Source organism: Lingula anatina, chromosome 7 (assembly GCF_051362555.1).
Source record: "Lingula anatina isolate TDL-2025a chromosome 7, LinAna3.0, whole genome shotgun sequence".
In the NCBI taxonomy this organism is placed as follows: Eukaryota; Metazoa; Brachiopoda; class Lingulata; order Lingulida; family Lingulidae; genus Lingula; species Lingula anatina.
In genome coordinates this window covers 5,492,835-5,514,378 of record NC_141773.1, presented here as the reverse complement: position 1 = coordinate 5,514,378, position 21,544 = coordinate 5,492,835, and the positions used below count along the sequence as shown (strand labels likewise).

Sequence of the window (21,544 nt, the reverse complement as noted above, 5' to 3'; positions counted from 1 at the left end):
GCTAAAGTACTAATGCATTTTTTTCAATTACACTTTTCAATTCAATCAGTTAATTTTTATCAAAGACAAATAACTTTTTTCCCTGTCCAGTTGCAGTTTTCAGATAGCATTTCAAAGTAGACTATTTTAACACACAATAGGACTGCAAATTTATTATCATTTAATCTCACTTTAATTTTATTACACAGTCACATTAATAACAGAATTATATAGTTATGGAAAAAATATAATGAGAGTAAAGCCACAAGCAGTTGCACAAATTCCAGACTTACCATTTAAAGCCGGTAAAGACGGGAGTGAAGGTGTGGTGGTTGTACTCTTCCCAAGTCTGGCTTTCAGTCCTTTCTGTCTGTTCCTGGCATTGTTATTCTGTACCCGGGAAGCCGTGCTCACACCACTGCCTGAGCCAGGAATCTGGGGGAAATAGGGTGATAAGCTTGAGTGTTTTATCCTTGAGAGTCAACTCTGGTAACATAACTTAAATATGCTGTTATACTATAAGTAAGAACTTGTATGGAGTGACTGTGTTGGGATTTGAAGCAAGAACATTTTTCTATTCAGCCCTTAAAAATCAAATCACAAAGGTCTTGCCAACCAAAAGTACTGGTAGAAGCGAATTTAGCTCAGGGGAACATATCTGCTGGAGAAAATGGCTTGATTTATGATTGGAAGTGATGGAATTGGGGAGTCAAAAAATAATTCTGCATACATATGAAGCTTTGAGAAATCTGAATTTTGCAAATTGGGAAAAAATCCTTTTCAGGGACGAGACTGCCAATCAGTGAAAAAATCTGAAAATATGGTGGGAGGTCCAGGGGGCCCTCTGCATTGATCTCAAAATTATTCTTTTTGGCTCCCAAAAAGTAAAAAATATCTGCCGACAGTTGGAAAAATCTCATTACTGTTATTATCCCCTTTCCATTTTGCCCTACCTCAATGTCCTCGGCCTCTGTAAGTTCAAAGTCTTCCTCGTACTCCACCGTGCTGCTGATGGTGTCACCCATCCCCTCATCGTCATGGAGATTGCCAATGTTCGGAACTGGGTGCTCGGTCTTAACCACGTTGATTTCCACGTCTTTGTCGCTGGACGACGGACTGTGTTGTTGCTGGGAGATGACAGCGCCAGCACTGTCCTGAATGTTAAAGAACATCGAGTCAGTGTGACTCTCAAAACTAAATAAGCATTACTCAAAATATATTTACAATGTTTCAAATCTTTCCCCATATTCCTCCAAAAAATTTTAAAAATATATTCTTGTTTTCAAGGTCATGAAATGATTATATCAACACTGCCTGCCTCATAAGAACTTAGTACAAATATGATGTTCCCACTATTCAACCCCTGGCTAACATACTAGAGTGTAAACCTTTTTGTTACCTGTGACCTCCTCCTCTCCCCTGCCACACCCTGTAACTGGGTCACCATCAGACACTCCTCCACCTTCTTATCCTTGGTGTCTTTATCCTCCTGCAGGGAAAAGGGTCCATTTAAAATGACCGTAAGTCAAATGGCAATGGATTCACATTGTTTTTTACATGTTGTTTTAAAATTGAAAGAATTAACCTAGATAAAAACAGACTAAAATGTTCTTGTTTTAAAGAGAAGAACAAATTCAGGCTTAAAAGTAATGACTAACTTTCACCTTTTAAGTTTTTTTGTTTTTTCTTTATTTTTTTCTGTGTGTGATAAGTAATAAATATCTGCATTACGAGATCTAAAACAATGTCAAAATTAAAGAAATATGTGCTTACATCCTCTCCATCCTTGTCATGGTCCATATTTGACTCGTGTCCCTTGTGTTTCTTGTTGGCATAGAAGTCTGGTCCATGAACTGTCTTGACGTGTTTGCGTAGAGAACTCGGGTCTGTGTATCTCTTTGTACACCCAGGAGCTTTACACACGTATGGTTTCTTAAATCGACAAAATAAATGAATAAATGTAAAACTATTTTGTATACCTGAGAGATTCACACATATATGGTAACTTACACTGGTAGAAATAAATGAATTGTATGTGATTGATAATGCATAGCTATGGCAAGGATGATGTATCCTGAGATGTGAAATGTATTAATGTAATTTCAGAAACATGGACTTGGTAAAATTTTCAGAACTCGGGCAACTGTGTTCAGCAGAAGCAGTTTGATAAATTGAAGCATGCACAATTACCTATAAAAATTACCTTGTCTGAAGTAATACAGATTTAAACTTATTCTACTGAAAGTCTGCAAAGTTAACAGTAAACACTAGTAAAATTAAACAGGCTGGGCAAAAAAATGTTTGTAAATTTGTTCAGTTACTAGCCTATGGATATGTTTCTGATATTGGGTGGTAGCTTTTTAGCCAAAGCACTAGCAAGCTAAGAAGCTCTGAGAAGAGACAGTACAGATGCATATAACTCACAGCATTGGAATGGGTCCTGTTTTGGTGCTTGGCTCTGTCTGAGGCATTGCTGAAGGCCTTGGTACAGCCAGGGAATTCACACATGTAGGGTTTCTCTCCTGTGTGAGACCTGAGATGTGTCTTCAGGTTCTCTAAACGGGAATAGGCCTTGTTACAACCTTCAAACTGAAACACATGGAGAATATTTATAAAAATAAGGTTTTCATGCAACATCAAGCTGTGTATTGTATCTTATTGTTAAAGAGATTCATTATGTGAGTTATTCATTAGAAGGCCACTCCAACTCCAAGACTTATATTTCTAAAACAAAATTACATATTTCTTTTTTCATCAATATAAGATAACTGCATAACTCATGGATTTTTCTACAGATATAATGGGCAATTTCACATGGAATTAATTCTATTTAAAATGTTCTTGCCAAAATAAATGAATAAAAAATTAACAAACAAAATAATGCTGTCCAATCATCTGTCCTACATACTGTGCATTTATGTGGTTTCTCCCCTGTGTGTCTCCTCATGTGGACCACCAACATGTACTGAGCTTTAAATGGCTTTTCCTCCCTGCTGCATTCATTCCAGCGACACACAAAGGCCTTTTTATTGGTCTGTATGTGATCTTGGTTGATATGCTAAAAACAAAGCGGCATCAGTTTAAATTCGTAATTTAAAAGTATGTGTTGATTATCAGAAAATGTCTTTTCACCAATGCCATAGCCATTACAAATACCTTCTCTATATGAGATGCATATCACTTAAACTGATAGGTTTGTGAATTAAAAATTTCATCCCTCATCTGTATATAACTTTCCATATTTCATGGTATTTTATTCAATCTAAACCAACAACTATCCTTTAATATAGCTTACTTGTCTAATTCAACTCTTACACTAACTTGGCTAATTTAAAATCAAAACCTACTCTGACTAACTCATCTTATTTAATTCCAACCCAACATTACTCTTTTAGTCAAGTAATTACTCTTTTAGTCAACTAATTACACTGACTAGCCAATCTTATCCACCACTTACCCTGACTAACTCATCTTGTGTTTCAAACTCTAGAGAGCAGTCCACCCAGTGACAGTTGGTCTCTATGAAGTCTGGCTCTCCCTCCTGAGGCTGACGGCCTGGTTCTCCTGTTGTGTCTATCATATGCTTCTCATCTTCATCTGAATGAAAAAATATGGAAATCATTTTGGTGAATTGTTATTTCTGTGTGAGTGTGTGTGTGTTTGTGTCTTGCTCACATTGTCAGATATGTGACCCAGACTCTTAGAGGAGGGGTTAAAACATAATGCCTCACAGGTAGAACACATGGCATGTCTCTTTAGAAACAACTTTTTTTCTCATAAATCATTATGTTTAACACCCAAAAGCTCACCAATATAAATCAATTCCAAATTTTGAAAAAAAATTGTATTCTTTCTGAATGATACTCTCAATTTCAGATCTGCACTTTAAACAAAACATTTTTCTGATCACAGTTTCTTATGAAAATACAGAAATAAATCATACTGATGTAATCTATATTATTTAACTACCAAGGACTGATGTAATCTATATTATTTAACTTCCATGGCCGCTGAAGCTTACCTATTGGCATATATTCTTTCTTAATTTTGGACCTTTTGGCCTCTGCGGCTGCATCCACAGTACTGCTGACCACACTAACACTGGGATCTCTGACTTGTGGATGACTGGGAGGCTGGAAGAGAGATAAATAATGTGTTATATATGAATATATAATAACATCATAAGTGTGTGTGTGAATAAAAAAACGTGGTCATATTTTTAAATCTGTGGCACAAGTATTAGTTGGTTTGAAGATATGGTTTGACAGCATTTTAAGTATTTTTTATAAGTGATGGCCCTCTGTTAACCCGTGTTATTCACAGGGAAGACAGATGGTCCCAATATATTCTGTCTTGACTTAGCTCAACATGATCAACAGAGGGTTTGGAGTTCTATACACATGGCTTGCATGTTAAATGTCAATGTAACATTACGATTACCAAAAAAAAAAAAAAAAAAAAAAAAAATCAATAAACAAAAGAAAAGAAAGACAAAAGTGCTTGTTTTCCTTACCTGAGATTCATGTTTACTAGCACCAAGCGGCTGCACCATGGGTTGTCCCGGCGGTAGCAGTGGACCCCCTGCGCCAGAGTGCTGCCGCGCATAGAGCGATGGATGCATCATTGGCGGGAAGAATGGCGAGCCAGGAAGACTGGGATGGCGCATGTATGGATTTGACAGCGCCGCGTGAGCTGGGCTCAGAGTTCCAAACGATGCTGTGTAAGAGAAAGAGGTAGAAAACAAAATAAGTGATTAAGGTTCATTTTTAGCTTACGTAATAACAGTTGTCTCTTGGTCCGTTTTGTGTGTTGCCTAGCTAACATTTTGGCCTGGATTTCATGAAATATTTTTCCTTCTTCTGGAAAATGTTGAAGAATCCTAAATCAATGAATTTCTTTATTCAAAACTGACAAGTATCCTATCATTGGTCTTTACAACAGAACAATTTAATCAAGACCACTATGAATGTGAAAATATTTCATATCTTAATGCTTAAATAAAGACTAGTATCAGCACAGAGCTGCCATAATAGTGACAAAAAACTTTCATCATCTAAAATGTAACACTGCCTATTTTATAAAATGTTCAACATGCTTTTTAAATCATCCAAATAATTTAGCTTTCTTAGTAAGTCATGAACCCCTGCATTGCTCATGCTACATTTGAAACAGGTTTTAGTTTGTTTTCTCACATGATCTAGCTACTATACTTTACTAAGTGTGCTAGGTGTGTTAAATCCATTGGCAGCAATGCAGTAGTAGTAGTTGTGATGGACAAGACAACAAGTAGCTATCATAAATGTGACCTTACATGCACTTTTTTAATCTATTTTTATTTTTTTTACTTGATGCAATTTGAGATGTGAGAAATTTCGTTATTACCACTCTTTTGAATCACTTAGCATAAACATGCTCAAATTCTAAAAGCTGGAAAACATATATGGAAGCTTTAGATGAGGAATGCAATTTCACAGTTAAAACATCTGAAATCTCCACAACTGAGGAAGTTCTAACACCCCTACACTCTTCCATCACAAAAATTGAAATCCCAAAATGATCAATCCCTCAAATGCCATTAAATCTCCATGCAAATTTCCCACAAAGAGACAAATAAAGCAGCTACTAGCCAGCTAACAATAAACTATTGGAACTATTCAGCCATTAGATTGAGGAATTAAAGAGCTAATGTGTAGCTAGTTGGTGTGAACATCTACCCCTACTCTCCCGTCTTCAGCCTGGTCATTCCTACCTTCCATTCTGTGGCCTATTTTCATACCTGCTGACAAGTGGCCATAGGAGCCGCTGGCAGCACTGGAGCTCCGTGAGTGGTGCATCAATGGCGTCAGCTGCAGTGAACCTTCCGAACTCCGCGTTAAACTTTGGATATCCAAGTAGTCGGATATCGGAGAGTGAGACAACGCCCTCTTCCGGCTCTTGCCTCCTATTACTGATGGTCTTGGACTTGTTAATCTTGAACCTGGAGAACATGTTCATCCTTAACCACTTGTCCAGTTAAAAACAGTGAAGTTTAATGATATTGCAAAAATTAAAATAGAAAAATATTCGATAAGAGAACATTAAGATGATTCAGCATATTGAATATGAAAAAGTTACAGTTTTTATATTAGTAAAAGAGAGATGGTAAACGCTAATTTTTACTTTCAAACAACAACAACAACGAAATCCAATATCTTTTTAGAAAATAGTACACAGAGAGTTTTAAGAAACAGAAAAAAACAATCACGTGGCAGTGTCACTGACTTACTTTCTAGTGATCCAGGAAGAGTTATACTTCCACTTCCCGGCGTAGCGGGAACATCAGAAAACAAACTTCTTTGACTCGGCGCTGGCCGTAGATGCTCTGTAGGAAGATATGTTGGAGCACCTGTACGTTAAAAAACAAAAAATCTTATCATAAACAGTTAAAATATAAAGATGCAAATGATATTCAATGACATTAAAGCAAAGAAATTAATCACTGTTAGATGTGTTTGGACAAGCACGCAGACCTACAACTCCTGAATTTCGGAATGTTAATTTCACACACCATCTACATGTTCCCTTACCCATCAAACTCGCAGGACTGAGTCCCCTAGCGGACAGTGGGCTCTGGAACGCTGCTGCCCTCTGGTATTGTTCCCAGTGTATCCTTGACGCTAAGTGTGCCAATGGCTCCCCAGAACCCCGCCTCTCTAGGTTAATTATTGATGAGATGTCTGACTGAGCTGGACTGGTTGGCAACCTGGAATGTCAATGATATACAGGGTGTGAGGTTTAAAATTAATAAACAATGTGCAATTTTTTTTTTTTTTGTGCGTGTAAATATGATTTTACCCAGAGCATTTGGTTATATTTCAAATGCTAACATAAGAAACGCTATATGCCAATTTCAATTGTTGAATACCATTTGTTAAGCAGTCCCTACAAATTCACTCATTTATTGTCTATAATTGACCACTTCATGACATAGTATGCCTAAGTAAAATTGCCAACTTTTCCAGAATACCAAACACTAAAGCTTATGCACAACATAGATTGCAAAAGATCTAAAATAATCTAACTGAGGATTTTAAAATATCCATTTAAAGAAGAACAAATCCAAGTTAATTCCTTACATTGGTGGTGGCCAGTGATACCGTCCATCGTGGGTCTGTGACGTCACCGGCAACGGATGGTTGACAGCATACGGATGTGCATATGGATATGGAAATGCTAAAAAGATAAGTATGTGATTCAGTCATGACCTACGGATGAATGCAGTGAAACCAAAAAATCCACCAAATGACATTTCTAAAAATTCTAGAAACTGCTCCCCTCAAACTTTTGCATTAGTCACTTGTCTGATAAATTTTTCTAACCAAGAATCTATTGTATATTAGTCATGCAAATGCATGGACTGGGACTACGCTTTAACATTAACTAGATATAAACAGACTAGAATTTGTCACAATGAAATAGAACAGAATAGCTCACCATAATGTGGATCTGCCATCAATCCATTCCTAGGGTCCATATAAGGATGGATACCAAAGGGGTACGATGGGATGCGGTACTCAGGGGCATGGGGAGGTGGCAGAGGGGTGGGGCCCACTCCACGGTCTATAAGTTCTGGAGGGTGGGTGTCGTCTGACCCATTGGTTGTGCTAGGCTCCTCGTCTACTCGAGCTAAGGTACTGGACGGCCGACTAGCTGAGGTGCCAGTACTCTTCCTCTTCGGTAGATCTGAAAGTGGATAATATAATATAATATAATATAATATAATATAATATAATATAATATAATATAATATAATATAATATAATATAATATAATATAATATAATATAATATAATATAATATAATATAATATAAGTTTACTGAGCAATAAATGTTTAATTCAACAATATTTAAAAGTTCTGCATTCCACAAATATGATTAATACTGTACATCTAACAATATTAATTTATATCTTAATTTTTTGTATCAGCATGTGCTGCTGACATTTCGTATTGTGAGATAATACCAGGCACACTAATACACTTTTTAAAATTAGTTTTTAAAAATTCAGGAAGGTGGGTTTTTTTAAAGATACTATATTCACAGTGTATTTTATTTTAAACAAAGACAAAAAACACGAAAACAAATATCTTTTAAAACATTTATAGTAATTTAAGTGAGATCCTTACAATAAAAATTTACAAAGCATCCCATTTAACAAAGTTTTTCTTTCGAAACTGACATTTTCTATAAATTTAACACTGCCCAATATAAAAGAGACACCTGAAAATAATTTTCCAGGCCATAATTTTCCAGATCATTTCAATGGGGTCAAACAGAAATGAGACACTGGGAGAGCTGCAGGGCACCAGAAGACTCCAGAGAAGTAGTAGAAAGAGGCATGTGTTTCTGGATCAAGCAATGTTTATTCAGTTGCCAGATTAGTCAGATTCCTGCTCTGTGCTCTCCTCAGGGAATGTTTGTTTAAGCTCCTCAAGGTTTGGTTTTGCTTAGTGTCTGACCATCTTCTGCTCCACACCAGTTATTGTGTTTAAGAGCTAGGCAGCAGATGTGTTTTGTGAAATATGTTCAAATTATTTGTCTTTTTTTTTTTTGGTATTTCTCTTTCTGAGAAAATGTATTTATATCGAATCAAACTACTTTAAAAAGAATGGTTTGAGGAAGCTATATCAATTTTTTTCCATCTTGTTAAACAGGCCAAAAGTAAACAACCCTAGAAGTATCTAATATGTGTATGATTTGTCACTCTACAAATAAAAAACAGCTAATCATTATTCGTGAGGCAGATAAGGCTCTGTTTGTCACTCTACAAATAAAAAACAACAAATCATTATTCGTGAGGCAGATTAAGGCTCTGTTCACAACTTCGTTAAACCAAAGCCTTACTGACCCCCCTTCCCCCAGCTCAAATACGTTGCACAATTGAAAGCAAGCCACATTATCCCCTAATGGATCTCCCCTGCATTCCAAGCATGTCCTCCTTTCAGGGATTATGCAGCATGCTTTCAAGTGGGTCGCACCATATTTGAGTTATGTCCAGGGCTCAGTAATGCGAAAGCATCGTGCACTGCAACTGAGTGCAAATGTCTCAGTTCCATAACTCGCCCATACTCGCCCCACATAATACACTGTAGCCTTTATGTGATATCGCTATTGCAATACACGAGGCTTTTGAGTTAGGGGGGCCCAGCTTATCTAGGTTGTAAAAAGAGCTACAGTTTAAGTCTTAGAAGTGTTCCTTCCCCAGTTAAGTTCAATCTATGGCACAGTATTTAGACACAGCCTCTCCAGGAACACATTAACTTCCCTAAGTGCTCTATTGTGACAGATGGTTGCTGCTTGTTTTGACGCCACAACCAGACTGAAAACATTTATAAATACAGAGATGTCAAGTTGGTTCTTTTTATTCTCCTTTTTTTCAAGTAACTATGAAGGGGCATATAAAATTGAGGAAAAGCAGAGTGGTGAAAAGAGTTTCTTTTCCTTTTTTTTTTTTTTTTTGTATTAATTATCCATCAAATTGGGTGTGAAAAGTAACATTATAGGTGATCCAGTTTATGGCAAAGTCATTCTGGCTTTTTAATATTGAACTACTTAAAAGGAGAGAAAAAGCCAGCTCAATACTTAAATACAGAATAGCAGACAGAATAATCATTTGAGAGGCCATATTCTGCAAAAAAGAAATGCTTAAAACACCCATACCAGTACCACTGAAACCAAAACACATTGGGCTGAAATAGCGCCAATTAACCTCCTTGTCACAAACACCAATGAGACAACCATGAACCACCGAATGCAATGTAAAACACCCAATAAATAAACCCTCCACTTCCGCTGCAGGGTGCCTGGTCCCATACAGCCTGTTATCGCCCACTTTTCATCTCTCTCTCCCTATAAATATCTGTGGGACACGTAGAGTTGTTCTGTAATTGAAAACTTCCTTCAACACTCCCCAGGAAACACATGGTGTCTGAATGTCAAAATGGAGGCCCTCTTGTACAGAGCTAAAAGAGACTTTTTTAAAAGGGGGGGATGGGGTGCTAATATGGTACCATGTGCTTAAACTGTAGGCAGGTAGAACTATAAAAGGAGCTTCTCTTTGATACTTCTACATTTCTCAGGAATACTATTTTATGAGGTAACATTACAGTGACAGCTTACAAGTGTTTTAAATACAGAGATAAAGGAGCAATTTTTTGGCAAAATATCTCTATATACTTTCACTTTGTGATATAGAACTTTAAATAAGGAAACCAACCCTTTCAAACTACTTCAATGCCAGAAACACTATTTCACATCTAAAAGCACCAAAATTCAAGGTTATTGTTCTCACAAATCTATTCCCTTTCCAAAAAGTAATTTAAAGGTAAGGATACAACTTCAATGCTAAAAAAATCATTTTTACAAAAAAATTACAAAAATTCAAAGGTATGCATGTGATTCTTGATTTAGCAGAAGACAGGCAAAGCCAAAACAATTTTTTAAATGTTCATCAATGGTGCATTTTGTAAAACATGCTGTTGCCAGCAACCTCCTCACAAACCAAGGCAAATTATTTATTTGTTTTATATTGACAAAGGAAAAAAAAACACAAAAGCTTTTTTTTACTTCTTTTGCACGTCTCTCCCATAAATAAACTCTAATCCTCAATATGCGAACATCATTAAGACAAACAGTTATTTCCACTCTGCAACTTGGCAGTAATTTCCACACCTCTCTGTAAGACTACAAATCAAATCATGCAAAATTTGATCAAGCTGTTAGTGCCAAACATCAAAACTTATGATAAAGCATTCTGTACATATGCGAAGTGCCAGAAGCCCTTAGTGCGGCTTCTACAAAAGGAACATTCTGATTCCGCAGTTTCTCAGTGAGACCTTTGTAAAGTTTTCCCGAGTTTTGGCAAATCTAAACACTGGCAGAGTAACTGCAAAGGTTGTGGCAGTCCACCATTCATTGAGAATTCACTTCTGACTTCATGAACAGCAACCCGCAGATGCAGCAGAGGGGGAGAGTTTTGAAACTGAAGCATATTGATAAACATGACATCCTTACTCTCCAAATTTTTTATGTCACTTTAGGCTATATTTTAATGTCATTCAAGGTCACTTGCTCGTGTGACAGGTCAATGACTTGTGAACAAGCAAAAAATAGCTTTGATTCTCAAGGCCAATTCAATTTGATGTAAAAAAAAAAAAAAAAAAAAAAAAAAAAAACCTAGACAGGACACCTTTCAATAAACCCAATCCTGGAGAACTATTTTCACCACTTTTTTGGAACACTTGCCGAAGGGGGTACCTTTAAGGGTTTCAATTCTCCAGATTTCAGGAATTAATAGCGGCAGGTCAAACGGTCAAAGCCATAACAATGCTCCCCTGCCATTACTCCTCACCCTGTTGAAAAGCAGAAGGCTCCCATTAGAGAGGGAAGAGGATAATAAATGTCTGGTTGGGTCATGTAGAACAATACTCGGATACGTTGCATAGATGAAGGGTTTTGTGTATGTGGCAAGGTACATGCGGTGACCTATGACATAACTAAGCTTTTACTGCTGTTGAGACTGATGAGCTTTTTTTTTTCGTTTGCTTTTCATTTTTTATAACATGGAGCTTTTTATTTTCCGAAGTGACGGCAGATGTGCAACATCTTTCTCCATTTGATTTGAAAATAAATATGACACATTGGTTGAAGCAAACAAAGTAGCTTGTGTAAAAATATGCTGGGCTCTCACCAATGTCACATAATAACCATTTTTACACTCAAATTCTGTTTAGACCGGCCCATGCGCAAGAAAGTTCAGATGTTCAAAAGAGCCCCCTTTTTTAGCCCAAGAGGTTTACACCGAGTCAAAAACTGATCTCGATTCCACACATTTTCTCATGTTGGGTCATGTTGGGAGAAAAAAATCCACTTTTTCAAATATGCCCCCTCCCCTCCTTCTCACATATCTTCACAATCTAGTTGATCATCTGCATAATCAAGCAGCTCCTTTTTATGCACTAAAGAAACTCACAACAAACAGGAAAATTATGCAACCACAGAGGTAGAACTGAAATAAAGTTTCAGTTCACTCTCCAACTAAAGTGAAACTGTCAGGTACCTGAAAAGCCTGTCAGTGATTTTGGTTTATCCCATAAAGACATGACCTGGATTCATTGTTGAAGTGAGTGGAAATAAATCTGCACGGGTAAGAGGGTAAGACGTTGAGCCCCAATCTTGATCTGTTCAACTCCACATTATTGTATAATCTGAGCAATTTTTTCCACCAGTCTGTCACTTCTGCATTTTTAAGTAATCTTTAAATTTACTAAAATCCAGAGTTATATATATTATTTTTTATTTCCAGGGGTTTGGGTGAACATGCAAATTGGCCTAACCTGCAGGTAAAAATAAAAATGCATGAATGACTATAAAAATGAGCAAATGTTTACAATGTATTTTTGGGCCCATTTTTTTTTTTTTTTTTTTGGGGACTGGTGATACTTCACTTTTCTTCAATAAAAAGAATTATTTAAAGTTTATTTTATAAGCAAAAACAAATAAAGATTTTTCAAAATAATACTCACCGATTTGGAATTTATACCTTTTAACCCTGACTGCTCAAAATGTCACAAAATTAACTAAATATCATCAAAAAATTCTTCTTTAGTCTTTTGGTCACAGAAACCGTGACCAATCAAAGAAAACCTCGCTGAATACTCCAGTCTAGATGTCTCTGTAGGACTTCCTACTTAGTTCTCCACTACATTAACACAAATGTCTACTTCAATTTACAGTTCACTTCAGTAAAGGTTCATGTTTGTTTCACCTTCTCTCTCTCAGGTGAAGTCTTCTGGGAAGAGAAAAAGTTTCTTGCCATTATCATTCACTTCATTGATCTTTCTGGTTTTTCATTCACGAGGAGATTTCCAGCAAAAATTCTACCCGAGGCAGCTCCTACTCCAACTGTACTACAGCAACTTAGCTTCCATAAGAAATGCTCCGAACACTCCAAACAGAAGGGAACACCCAAATAGGAAAAAATAAAAGAATAAATCTTCTCTGGTGAAATTAAGAGTAACTTTTCCAGGCCACCAATATGGAGGAGACATAATTTACTCCAAAATTAATTGATCTACCATAAATATGCCACTTACCAAATTGAAAAGCACGGCCACGCTCTCTCTCTCTTCAGAACAAGAACCCAACTTGCCCCCACTGCTTTTCTCTCTTTCTAAACATTAACAAAAGCTAAATACTAAACATATTCTTATTTTGCAAAGTAAAATAATTCATTTCTTTTTTTTTCCAAATTTACCTTGGATCCAATTTGAAATTTTCATCTGTCAAATTATTCCCAGCATTTTATCTAAACACAAGCCAACTACTGTACCATGTACTCCTTCAGTCAAATTTCAAATTCCTTTTCCAGTCCACCGTTACATAATCCCCTAATTAATTGCTCTCTGATGGGCCAACCAGGTACTGATGCGGTCATCAAGATCACCTCCCTCCCACCAAGTACAAGCATTACACCAAGCATTGGGGAGAAACTATGCCATAAATCTTCCCCAACAAAGTACAAAATTACCTTTCCAGTTCATGATGACATAACCTAATTCATTTTCCCCAAATGATGAGGCCTCATCATCTATATCCCTACCACACTGATGGGGTGCCTATACCAATATCCCCACCACGAAGAACAAGTGCTCTAGCACCACAAACTGAGGAAAACAGATGATAAATCTACTTAAATCCTTGAAAATATCACTTTTCCAGGTCTTAATAATCTAAGTAACACAGTTTACTTAACCCCGGGGACCTTTTGGTTTGACCATCTCTGAAGTGGCAAGGAACATATTTTATACTGAAGGTTAAAGGAGGTTAATAAAGCTCTGAAACTAAAATTGGGATGTTTTTCAGAGAGACTTGATCTAACTGACACATTTTCATTAACCTATCTATCAAAACCAAGAAATAGTAATGGCTTCAGCAGAAAAGGGACACATCTTTATTTTGACCACTGCCTGCACGATTTTTTACTTGGTTGTTAAGTTATTTTACAGTCAACATCTGGATCTTTTAAATATCCATCATTCTATTACAATCAACATCTGGATCTTTTAAATATCCATCATTCTATTACAATCAACATCTGGATCTTTTAAATATCCATCATTCTATTACAATCAACATCTGGATCTTTTAAATATCCATCATTCTATTACAATCAACATCGAGGTCAACTCTATATTCAAAATCTTTTATCTGCATCTTTTAACCAAAAACAATCATTTTATCAATTGTGACATGTTTCTTTCCAGTGTTCACTTTTTATTGGTTTTCCATCAGACCTGTAGCCAGGAGTTTCTAAAGGGGAGTTCTTTTTTTTTTTCTCCAATAGAGTGGACCTTTTACAATGAAAACTTTGTGTACCTAGATCAAATTTTACCTAGAATGGGCCTTTCCCTGACAAAAAGGGTGGTGCTTTTGATCCCCCCCCCCCGGCTATGGGCCTGCATATTTCACACCACTGAGGTTTCAAGATCATACAAAATCATATAACATCACCACATGAAGAAGGAGGAAAAGAATATAGCTCTACATACAATTTCAAGATGTCCACATTCCAGGACAGTATTACATAAAAGCAGATGTTAAAGAGCATACTCTGTATATAGGACCCTGTTGTATGTGTTCACAGTTAATGGCGTCATGCTTGCTATTATGTATGATAAAGTTCAATTATCTCAATGCAACATGCACTTTTCCATACATTAAGTGTGCTAGCATTATAAAAGTTTTTAAATAAAAAGGTTGAATTTTTTATTGCTAAAATTTCACTGTTCGTAGCAGATTTTAGACATGGTAATCAGAAATGCTAAGCAGCAGCTTTGTATCATCTGACAGTGCTAAATTTAACCTAATGCATTTGTAGTGCAAAAATAGTATTATCATTTTCCCCCTTTTTGTCATTAAGCCAAAAAGTAATAACTGAACTTATGATTTGGCTAGAATCATAAAGCAGCTGGGCAATAAGAAATGTTATCCTAAAGTGAGCTAAGAGTCTACAACCCAGTCCCAGTTACCCAGCAGGAGATAAAGTGAAGAGCATATATTTCTACCACATCTTTATCATCAAGAAGCTTTTCTCACATCTTACATACCACCCTGAGAATCAGAGATAACTATAGTAATCCACCCAACCAATCAGCATTTCTGTGTTATTCCCAGTTAGACTGGGTTCCCACAGATTTAGATAAATCCATCTGGATCGACCTAACTCCCTGGGGGTTCATGCTAAATTGCTGTCAGCTTCTGGAAGTTAATTACCCTCTTACAGCTTTTAGTAGGCGGTAAAGGCATTTCAGCCAGTTAAGCTGACAGCAATCTAGTGAGACTCCCCAGGGGGATAGATCGATCTAAATATCTGTGGGAAAAGTCTCTTAGTGATAGTGGTATGAGTCTTCTGTTATATCTGATACTCAAGGTGTGTCATTGTACGTTGAGAACAGATGTGAGAACTTAGGCTCTATTCCCATAGATTTTAGAGCGATCTATCCCCGCGGGGAGTCTCACTAGATTACTTTCAGATAATCCGACTTAAATGTCCGTCCCGCCTACTACAAGCTGTAAGGAGGTAATTAACTTTCGTGTCCGCCCGGCTGACAGCTATTTAGCGTGAACCCCCAGGGAGTTAGGTCGATCTAAAGTAGGTCGATCTAATCTATGGAAATGGGGTGTTACTCTATGGCCACATTCAGAACAAGTTGATCCACCAATTAACAGATCCACAGAGCATAAACAGCCAATCCACTTAAAAGCTTGACGCATAATCCCCTAGTAGACACCAACTACAGGGGCGGATCCAGATATATTTTCTGACAATGTTCCATATTATCTTTGTTAATCCGTCCTCCATTTTTGACCGTCTTCTGACAGAAAATATTAGATAGCCGTCAATGTAAACTTTAAAATCTGACCGTCTTCCGGAAGACCCAGAAGACGGCCTAAATCCGCACCTGAACTAGATTCCCTGTGGGGATAACACGGTAAGCTTTTAAGTGGGTTGCCACATTTGATCCACAGATCTGTTAGTCCATGGATCAACTTTGGTTGTGAATGTGGTATATATTGTACAGTATATGGTAAAGCATAGGGTACGGTATATGGTATACTATATGATATATAGTATTGTGTATGGTATCATATGGGGGTGGGGGGCATTTGCATTTTTAATTCAAAGAATACATCAATTGGGATATTTAAAATATATCCTGCATTTAAGAATTTTCATCACTTTTATGAATTGTGTCTGCTTAGAATGTGTGTGTGTGTGCAAGAGAGAGAGAGAGAGAGAGAAAGTACAAGTTGTATGTACTAGTATATGGGCCAAAGTACATATGCACATTAGTGATCAGATGCAGTGCACATGGACTCTGATAGTTTCTCAAGATGTTTAGGTCAAAAACTCCTCTAAGTGGAATACTCTAGAATGCCAAGGCATTTACACTGGGAACCAAGCTGAGTTAAGAAAGATGGCTTTGTATTGAGGAATATCTGGTTTTCTCCAGCTCTGATACAAAGTCCATTGTGTAAGAGGTACATTATAAAGGAGGAGCCTCCTCCATAACCACAGCAACAGTCTCACAAAGGGAGATGAGACAGTGAGTCAGTGATTCCATTTTGATGAAATTGGAAACTGTTGACTTTGAAGTTCCTCCACATTCCTCATATTCTGACTTGCACTTGTGTACACAAGCTCCTTGACTACAAACTTTTTTCAGAATCAACCTGAAATAACTTTGCTGGCACCCACGCTCATCCCTCAAATTCAGACAGAATTCTTTATAAATAAATATATTTTACAGACTGTGGCATACTGACGCTGATCGTTTTCACAATCTATCATCCATAATTCAAGATCTGAAATGCTTTTGTTTGAGAAATGTAACTCAGTAAGTATTTTTCATCATACTTTTCATTTTCGAGAAAAAAAGTAACCTGCTGTACTTTTCCATGCTTATTCTAAAAACATATATAAGCTGTCATAGATTCAATTCAATTCAACAACCTCTTTCTCAGACCTTTTTTTTTTTTTTTTAAGACAATCTTAACAAAATTTCATCAAAAAGTTAGGCCATACAAAAATGTTAACCACAAACAGGTGCTCCTTACGGTTCTCTCATCTCCCTTCTGCAGACGTCAACTGTTCTCAGCAAGCAGACAGGAAATTAAATGAAGTAACAAGATCAAGTGTCAGTGACGTGGGTGATGGGACAGATTTTCCCTTTGATGCCAAGGCTCAAAACACCTTTGATATTCCACTACCTGTATGCACGCGTGCTCTCTTAAAGCCCTCGTTTCCTTGTCTTACTGGTACATAAGAGGCGGGTAACTTTCTTAAGTAAAATGGCTGGCTTTAATTTAATTCATCAAATATTGAATGCATTTTAACTTTATTAAAACATCAAACTGTTGGTATCAAAAGCAACTTCTGTAAATATATTTTGTGATAGCTGTCACTAACCCAATGCAATAATAAATTTGTGAAGCACATAAAGAGAAAAACTTATCTTCATAGACTTTAACACATAAGAAAAAAAACTATTAATCTATAAATAAAATAAATCTATTATTCCTACACACATAAATAAAATAAACTGCCCTCATTTCCACCAAACTTTTCAAAATAAGTAGCTCCCTATTGTTCATGAACAATGAAAGATAAGGAACTGCCATATATCCTCAAAACAGTGAGCAATAAAATACATTTCCACTGTTATCCCTTTCAAACTGCCAGAGTCAGAATGCCACCGCTTACTCTTTTTAGTAGGTGGCCACACAAGGAAACCCAACTGCTATAGTCTATCACTATCTTTTGTGGCAATAAAATACCAGTATCTTGTACAGTCTCATCATACATGATACACATCAGCATTGGAGGGATTACGATTACTTCACCAGAAAGTAAATCTATTCCCTGTTGTCCCACCCATCACCATGGCAACTTAAGCAATTATATGTCCTGCCATATTGGATTGTACATGGTTGGATTGACCCAACTTCACTGGAAACACGGCAATAAAAATGAAGTGTTATTCTACGGTACAGACAACACAGTGAGAGCGTCACAGATGCCAAGATTGCAGCACTTTTTCCGGCAGGAGATTTGCCAAACAAGACATGACTGCTGTTATCTTTTTAGTTTTATAGACAAACTGCAGGAGGCCTCTGTTACTGAAACAGAATCGACTTAAAGTCAACAGAAAAAGAAAGTAATTTCAAGGGTAGCCATTGTTAAAAGATTTCAGATGGAAGAAAATCACCAGAGTGCAACTTCATCAAACAATTTTTTTTTATAATTGGATGCTAAATCTCAGACTCTTCAATTTTTGAAAAATTCCAAAAGCTAACATCTGATCCTTTGAAAGGAGACGAAAAGAAAATAACATAGAGGTTATTGTCACCAGAAATATCTAAAAAAACTTTTGTGTATGAAATTACTGTATTCATGGCACCACAAAGTGATTCAAGCACAGTTTTGGTCAAGAAACGCTGATCATATCCTTACTGAGCTGAGGAGGCTGTAAATATTTCCATATTTTGTTTCTAAAAAAGTGATAGTCATGGTTCAAATTTTGATTCAACTACATTCATAAAACTAGTTGACTAGAAAGATGTTATCCTGAAATGCCCCATCCATCTTGCTTTTTAAGCCCCATTAATCACCTTCTGCTACTAAACCCAAGTATGATCAGCACCTTCCATGCACGCTAGCCTTGGGGAGGAAAGAAGTGGTTACAGGTTAAAAAACAGGAGCAAATTGTCTGTAAATAAGATTTTCTCTGCCTGACTGTAAGACTTTAAAGATTGAAATCAAAGTCATTCCTTCCTTACATTAAATCATCAAGTAACATGTATTTGTATGCATCTATACATATTAGCCTTGTAAATGGTTAAATCGTAATGTCTCTATATTAATTGCTCTATACCTTCATTTAGGCTCAAGTTGTCCAATTAAAGCCCAATTGCCATTGTTCAATTTATTACATATTTCTGACGCTTACACAAGAAAATTGTTTAGATCTAGGGGGCGAAAAAATGTCTAAACTCTACTGTGAACTGATCCATACATATGGCACAGTCCATTGCTATTTCTGCCCCTCCAACCATACAGACGCAGTTCCCCGAGTGAGTGCCGCCTAACCCTTCTCACCTAACCCTCGATAAGACCTCAACACTAACACCAATAGAAGAAGTCGCCCCTTTTCTTCTCGCCTCCTTTCACAATGACACGTGTCACAGAGACAATCTATCATCTTGATCTCGGGACAACTTTGGCTGACGTTTTTGATTCTGCAGGTAACAGGTGGAGGGGGGACTGGTATTCACTTTTTCCATGAAGTTGTAAATAAAATTATAAAGACAGAGAAAGAGAGAAAGAAAGAAAGGAAGATTTTTTTTTTTTTTTGCAGACTACACAAGCCTTTTGCAGCTGTCTTTTGCCCTGTTACCACCACAACCCTTTTACATTTGATTCTCTTCGGTGAAAAAAATCCACTATCAGTTCCTTCCCTTTACAGCTTCATTATCCAACCTTTCGTGATCCTTCCCTCAGAACTTCGTATTTAATTCTCTTTTGAAAAAAAAAATTCAAGAAAAAAAATCACCTTATCCTTTTTTGATTTCACACAAAGTTCAGTACTGTGTAAAGCTCCTTTCACATGGTTGACAGCTGCTCTTTGTGTTGAGAAGGTGAATGCATATGGTGCTATTAGGAGCCTCCTGTCTGTTCGGCAGACCTCCATATTGAAACGTGATGGTTCACATCATTCTTGATGCCCTGTCTTCACATAGCATCTTGCAACAATGTCTGCCTCTCGCCTGACAGTCTTGGTTCAGCAAAAGAATCAATCAGATTTTCTTTCCATGCCCAATGATCCCATTAAAAAGCAATCTCCATAAAATTGCACTGATAATGATTTAAAGATCTAAATGTTTTAAAATATAATTCCTTGCCGTCTTAACTGTCCTTTTGAAATATCCTTTTTTTCTCTTCATTTTTTCTTTGAGAATGGAACACTTTGACCAGCGTCTGTATTATTAATCCAAATACGTGCATTCCACAGAAAAAAAAAAAAACAATCTTCAAATAAAAGTTTATAGCAGAGGCACAAAAATCCAACAGTCAAATCCATCTGTTTCTTCACTTCCCTAACTCCCCATGGAGAAGCCTACTCCGAATATTGCAACAACAACAGCTATGTAATTTATCCCTGATGTAAAAAATATTTTGCTCCATCAATCTCTGGCTTTCTCTGGTGACATGCTGGGGCCCATTGAAATCCTTGGAGAGCACAGTCAGGGGATACAGTGACAACTCCTGGGTGGTCAGTTATTTGAGATGCCATCTTAATCTCTTCTCCTTCCTTTCCTTTTCGGGTGTTTTTTGCATGTCTTCTTCTACTAGCAGTGCTTTGAAATCAAACCCCGTTAAATATTTCTGAGGATTTTGTTTTTTTTATGTTGTAAAAAATGCAATCCATATATAGAAAACATTCCTTGTTGTCATGTATATTTTACAGCAATTTGTATTGTAATCCATATCCATCTCGCTTATTCAAGTCCACAGCCCAGTACTCTTTGTATATGTTTGCTAGTGTGTCCAATATCTCAACTTGTCTTTGTCCATTTCAAAGAAATCCCGTCTTTAACAACAATAGTGTTTTTTTTTCACTATTCTGTGTATCCAACTTGTCCTATTCTGTAGTCAAATCACTTAAATTCTGACGTATGTTTTGACTCACTTTCTTCCAGAGTGACACATTGTTAGGCTTTTTTTGCACCAAAATGTACAACTTGATTTATACAACTCCTTGGGTTTGCAGTCCAAAGAATGATTTTAAAATCCCTTATACTACCCCCACAACTATCTAAATTCAATTTTGCTAGCTGGGTGTGACGTTGTATCACAGTCTTAAATTCAGTGCAAAACTGAAAAGCTCTCAAAATAAAACTATTAATGCTGCAAAATAATACCTGCTGTCGTGCAATTTTCTAACCCCCTACCCCATGAGAAAAATAAAGTGGGTTCCATTTTTAAATCCATAGCTCTTTTAAAAATCAAACCTTTCCTCTTACCTTCTCCTTGTAGTACTAACTCTTCCGCCAAGGTCATGGAAAAAGTGAAAAACAATCCAATCTCCTATAATATGACATAGTAGCTCAGCCACATTCCCTCTTGACTTGACTTAAAGAATCTAACTCTCTCCTATCTACAAACTGTTTATACACCTTCTCTCCAACTGAAATCTGTGGCAATAATTTCTGTGTGCGGTAATGCCTCTGACATTCTCATTATCCGAATAATGTTACATGGTCAACAAGGCCCATTCTGAGGGTCCCAGATCCTCCCTAATTAATTTTCAGCGGTCCTAATGATGTCCTTGAAGCAAACTCCACGCCCACTCTTCCCCAGTGAGGATCCTAGGCAATTATGACATATTTTACAGGGTGCAAGGTTTAAGAACCACAGCAAAGATGAAATCTGGTAGGGTAACTCTACCGCAGTCCCAACTTGGGT

The 21,544-nt window shown here is 36.9% G+C and overlaps 1 protein-coding gene across 10 annotated transcripts in view; it reads right to left on the bottom strand.

Annotated features, from left to right (window-relative positions):
- Positions 1-21,544, bottom strand: part of LOC106170107 (transcription activator GLI2.S) — a 54,040-nt gene that overhangs the window by 6,181 nt on the left and 26,315 nt on the right. For 7 of the 10 annotated variants that reach the window (XM_087016972.1, XM_087016973.1, XM_087016974.1 and 4 more), the window contains 14 exons: positions 7,453-7,701; positions 7,095-7,191; positions 6,546-6,721; positions 6,245-6,364; positions 5,729-5,956; positions 4,493-4,695; positions 4,001-4,112; positions 3,437-3,576; positions 2,888-3,037; positions 2,404-2,568; positions 1,753-1,911; positions 1,379-1,468; positions 933-1,133; positions 273-414 (listed from right to left, as the gene is read on the bottom strand). In XM_087016972.1, the coding sequence (XP_086873098.1) occupies positions 273-414; positions 933-1,133; positions 1,379-1,468; positions 1,753-1,911; positions 2,404-2,568; positions 2,888-3,037; positions 3,437-3,576; positions 4,001-4,112; positions 4,493-4,695; positions 5,729-5,956; positions 6,245-6,364; positions 6,546-6,721; positions 7,095-7,191; positions 7,453-7,701 (2,232 nt within the window). Of the gene's footprint in view, positions 1-272; positions 415-932; positions 1,134-1,378; positions 1,469-1,752; positions 1,912-2,403; positions 2,569-2,887; positions 3,038-3,436; positions 3,577-4,000; positions 4,113-4,492; positions 4,696-5,728; positions 5,957-6,244; positions 6,365-6,545; positions 6,722-7,094; positions 7,192-7,452; positions 7,702-13,273; positions 13,604-21,102; positions 21,543-21,544 lie in introns of those variants that run through there. The other 3 variants (XM_087016980.1, XM_087016981.1, XM_087016979.1) reach the window with 3 other exon arrangements.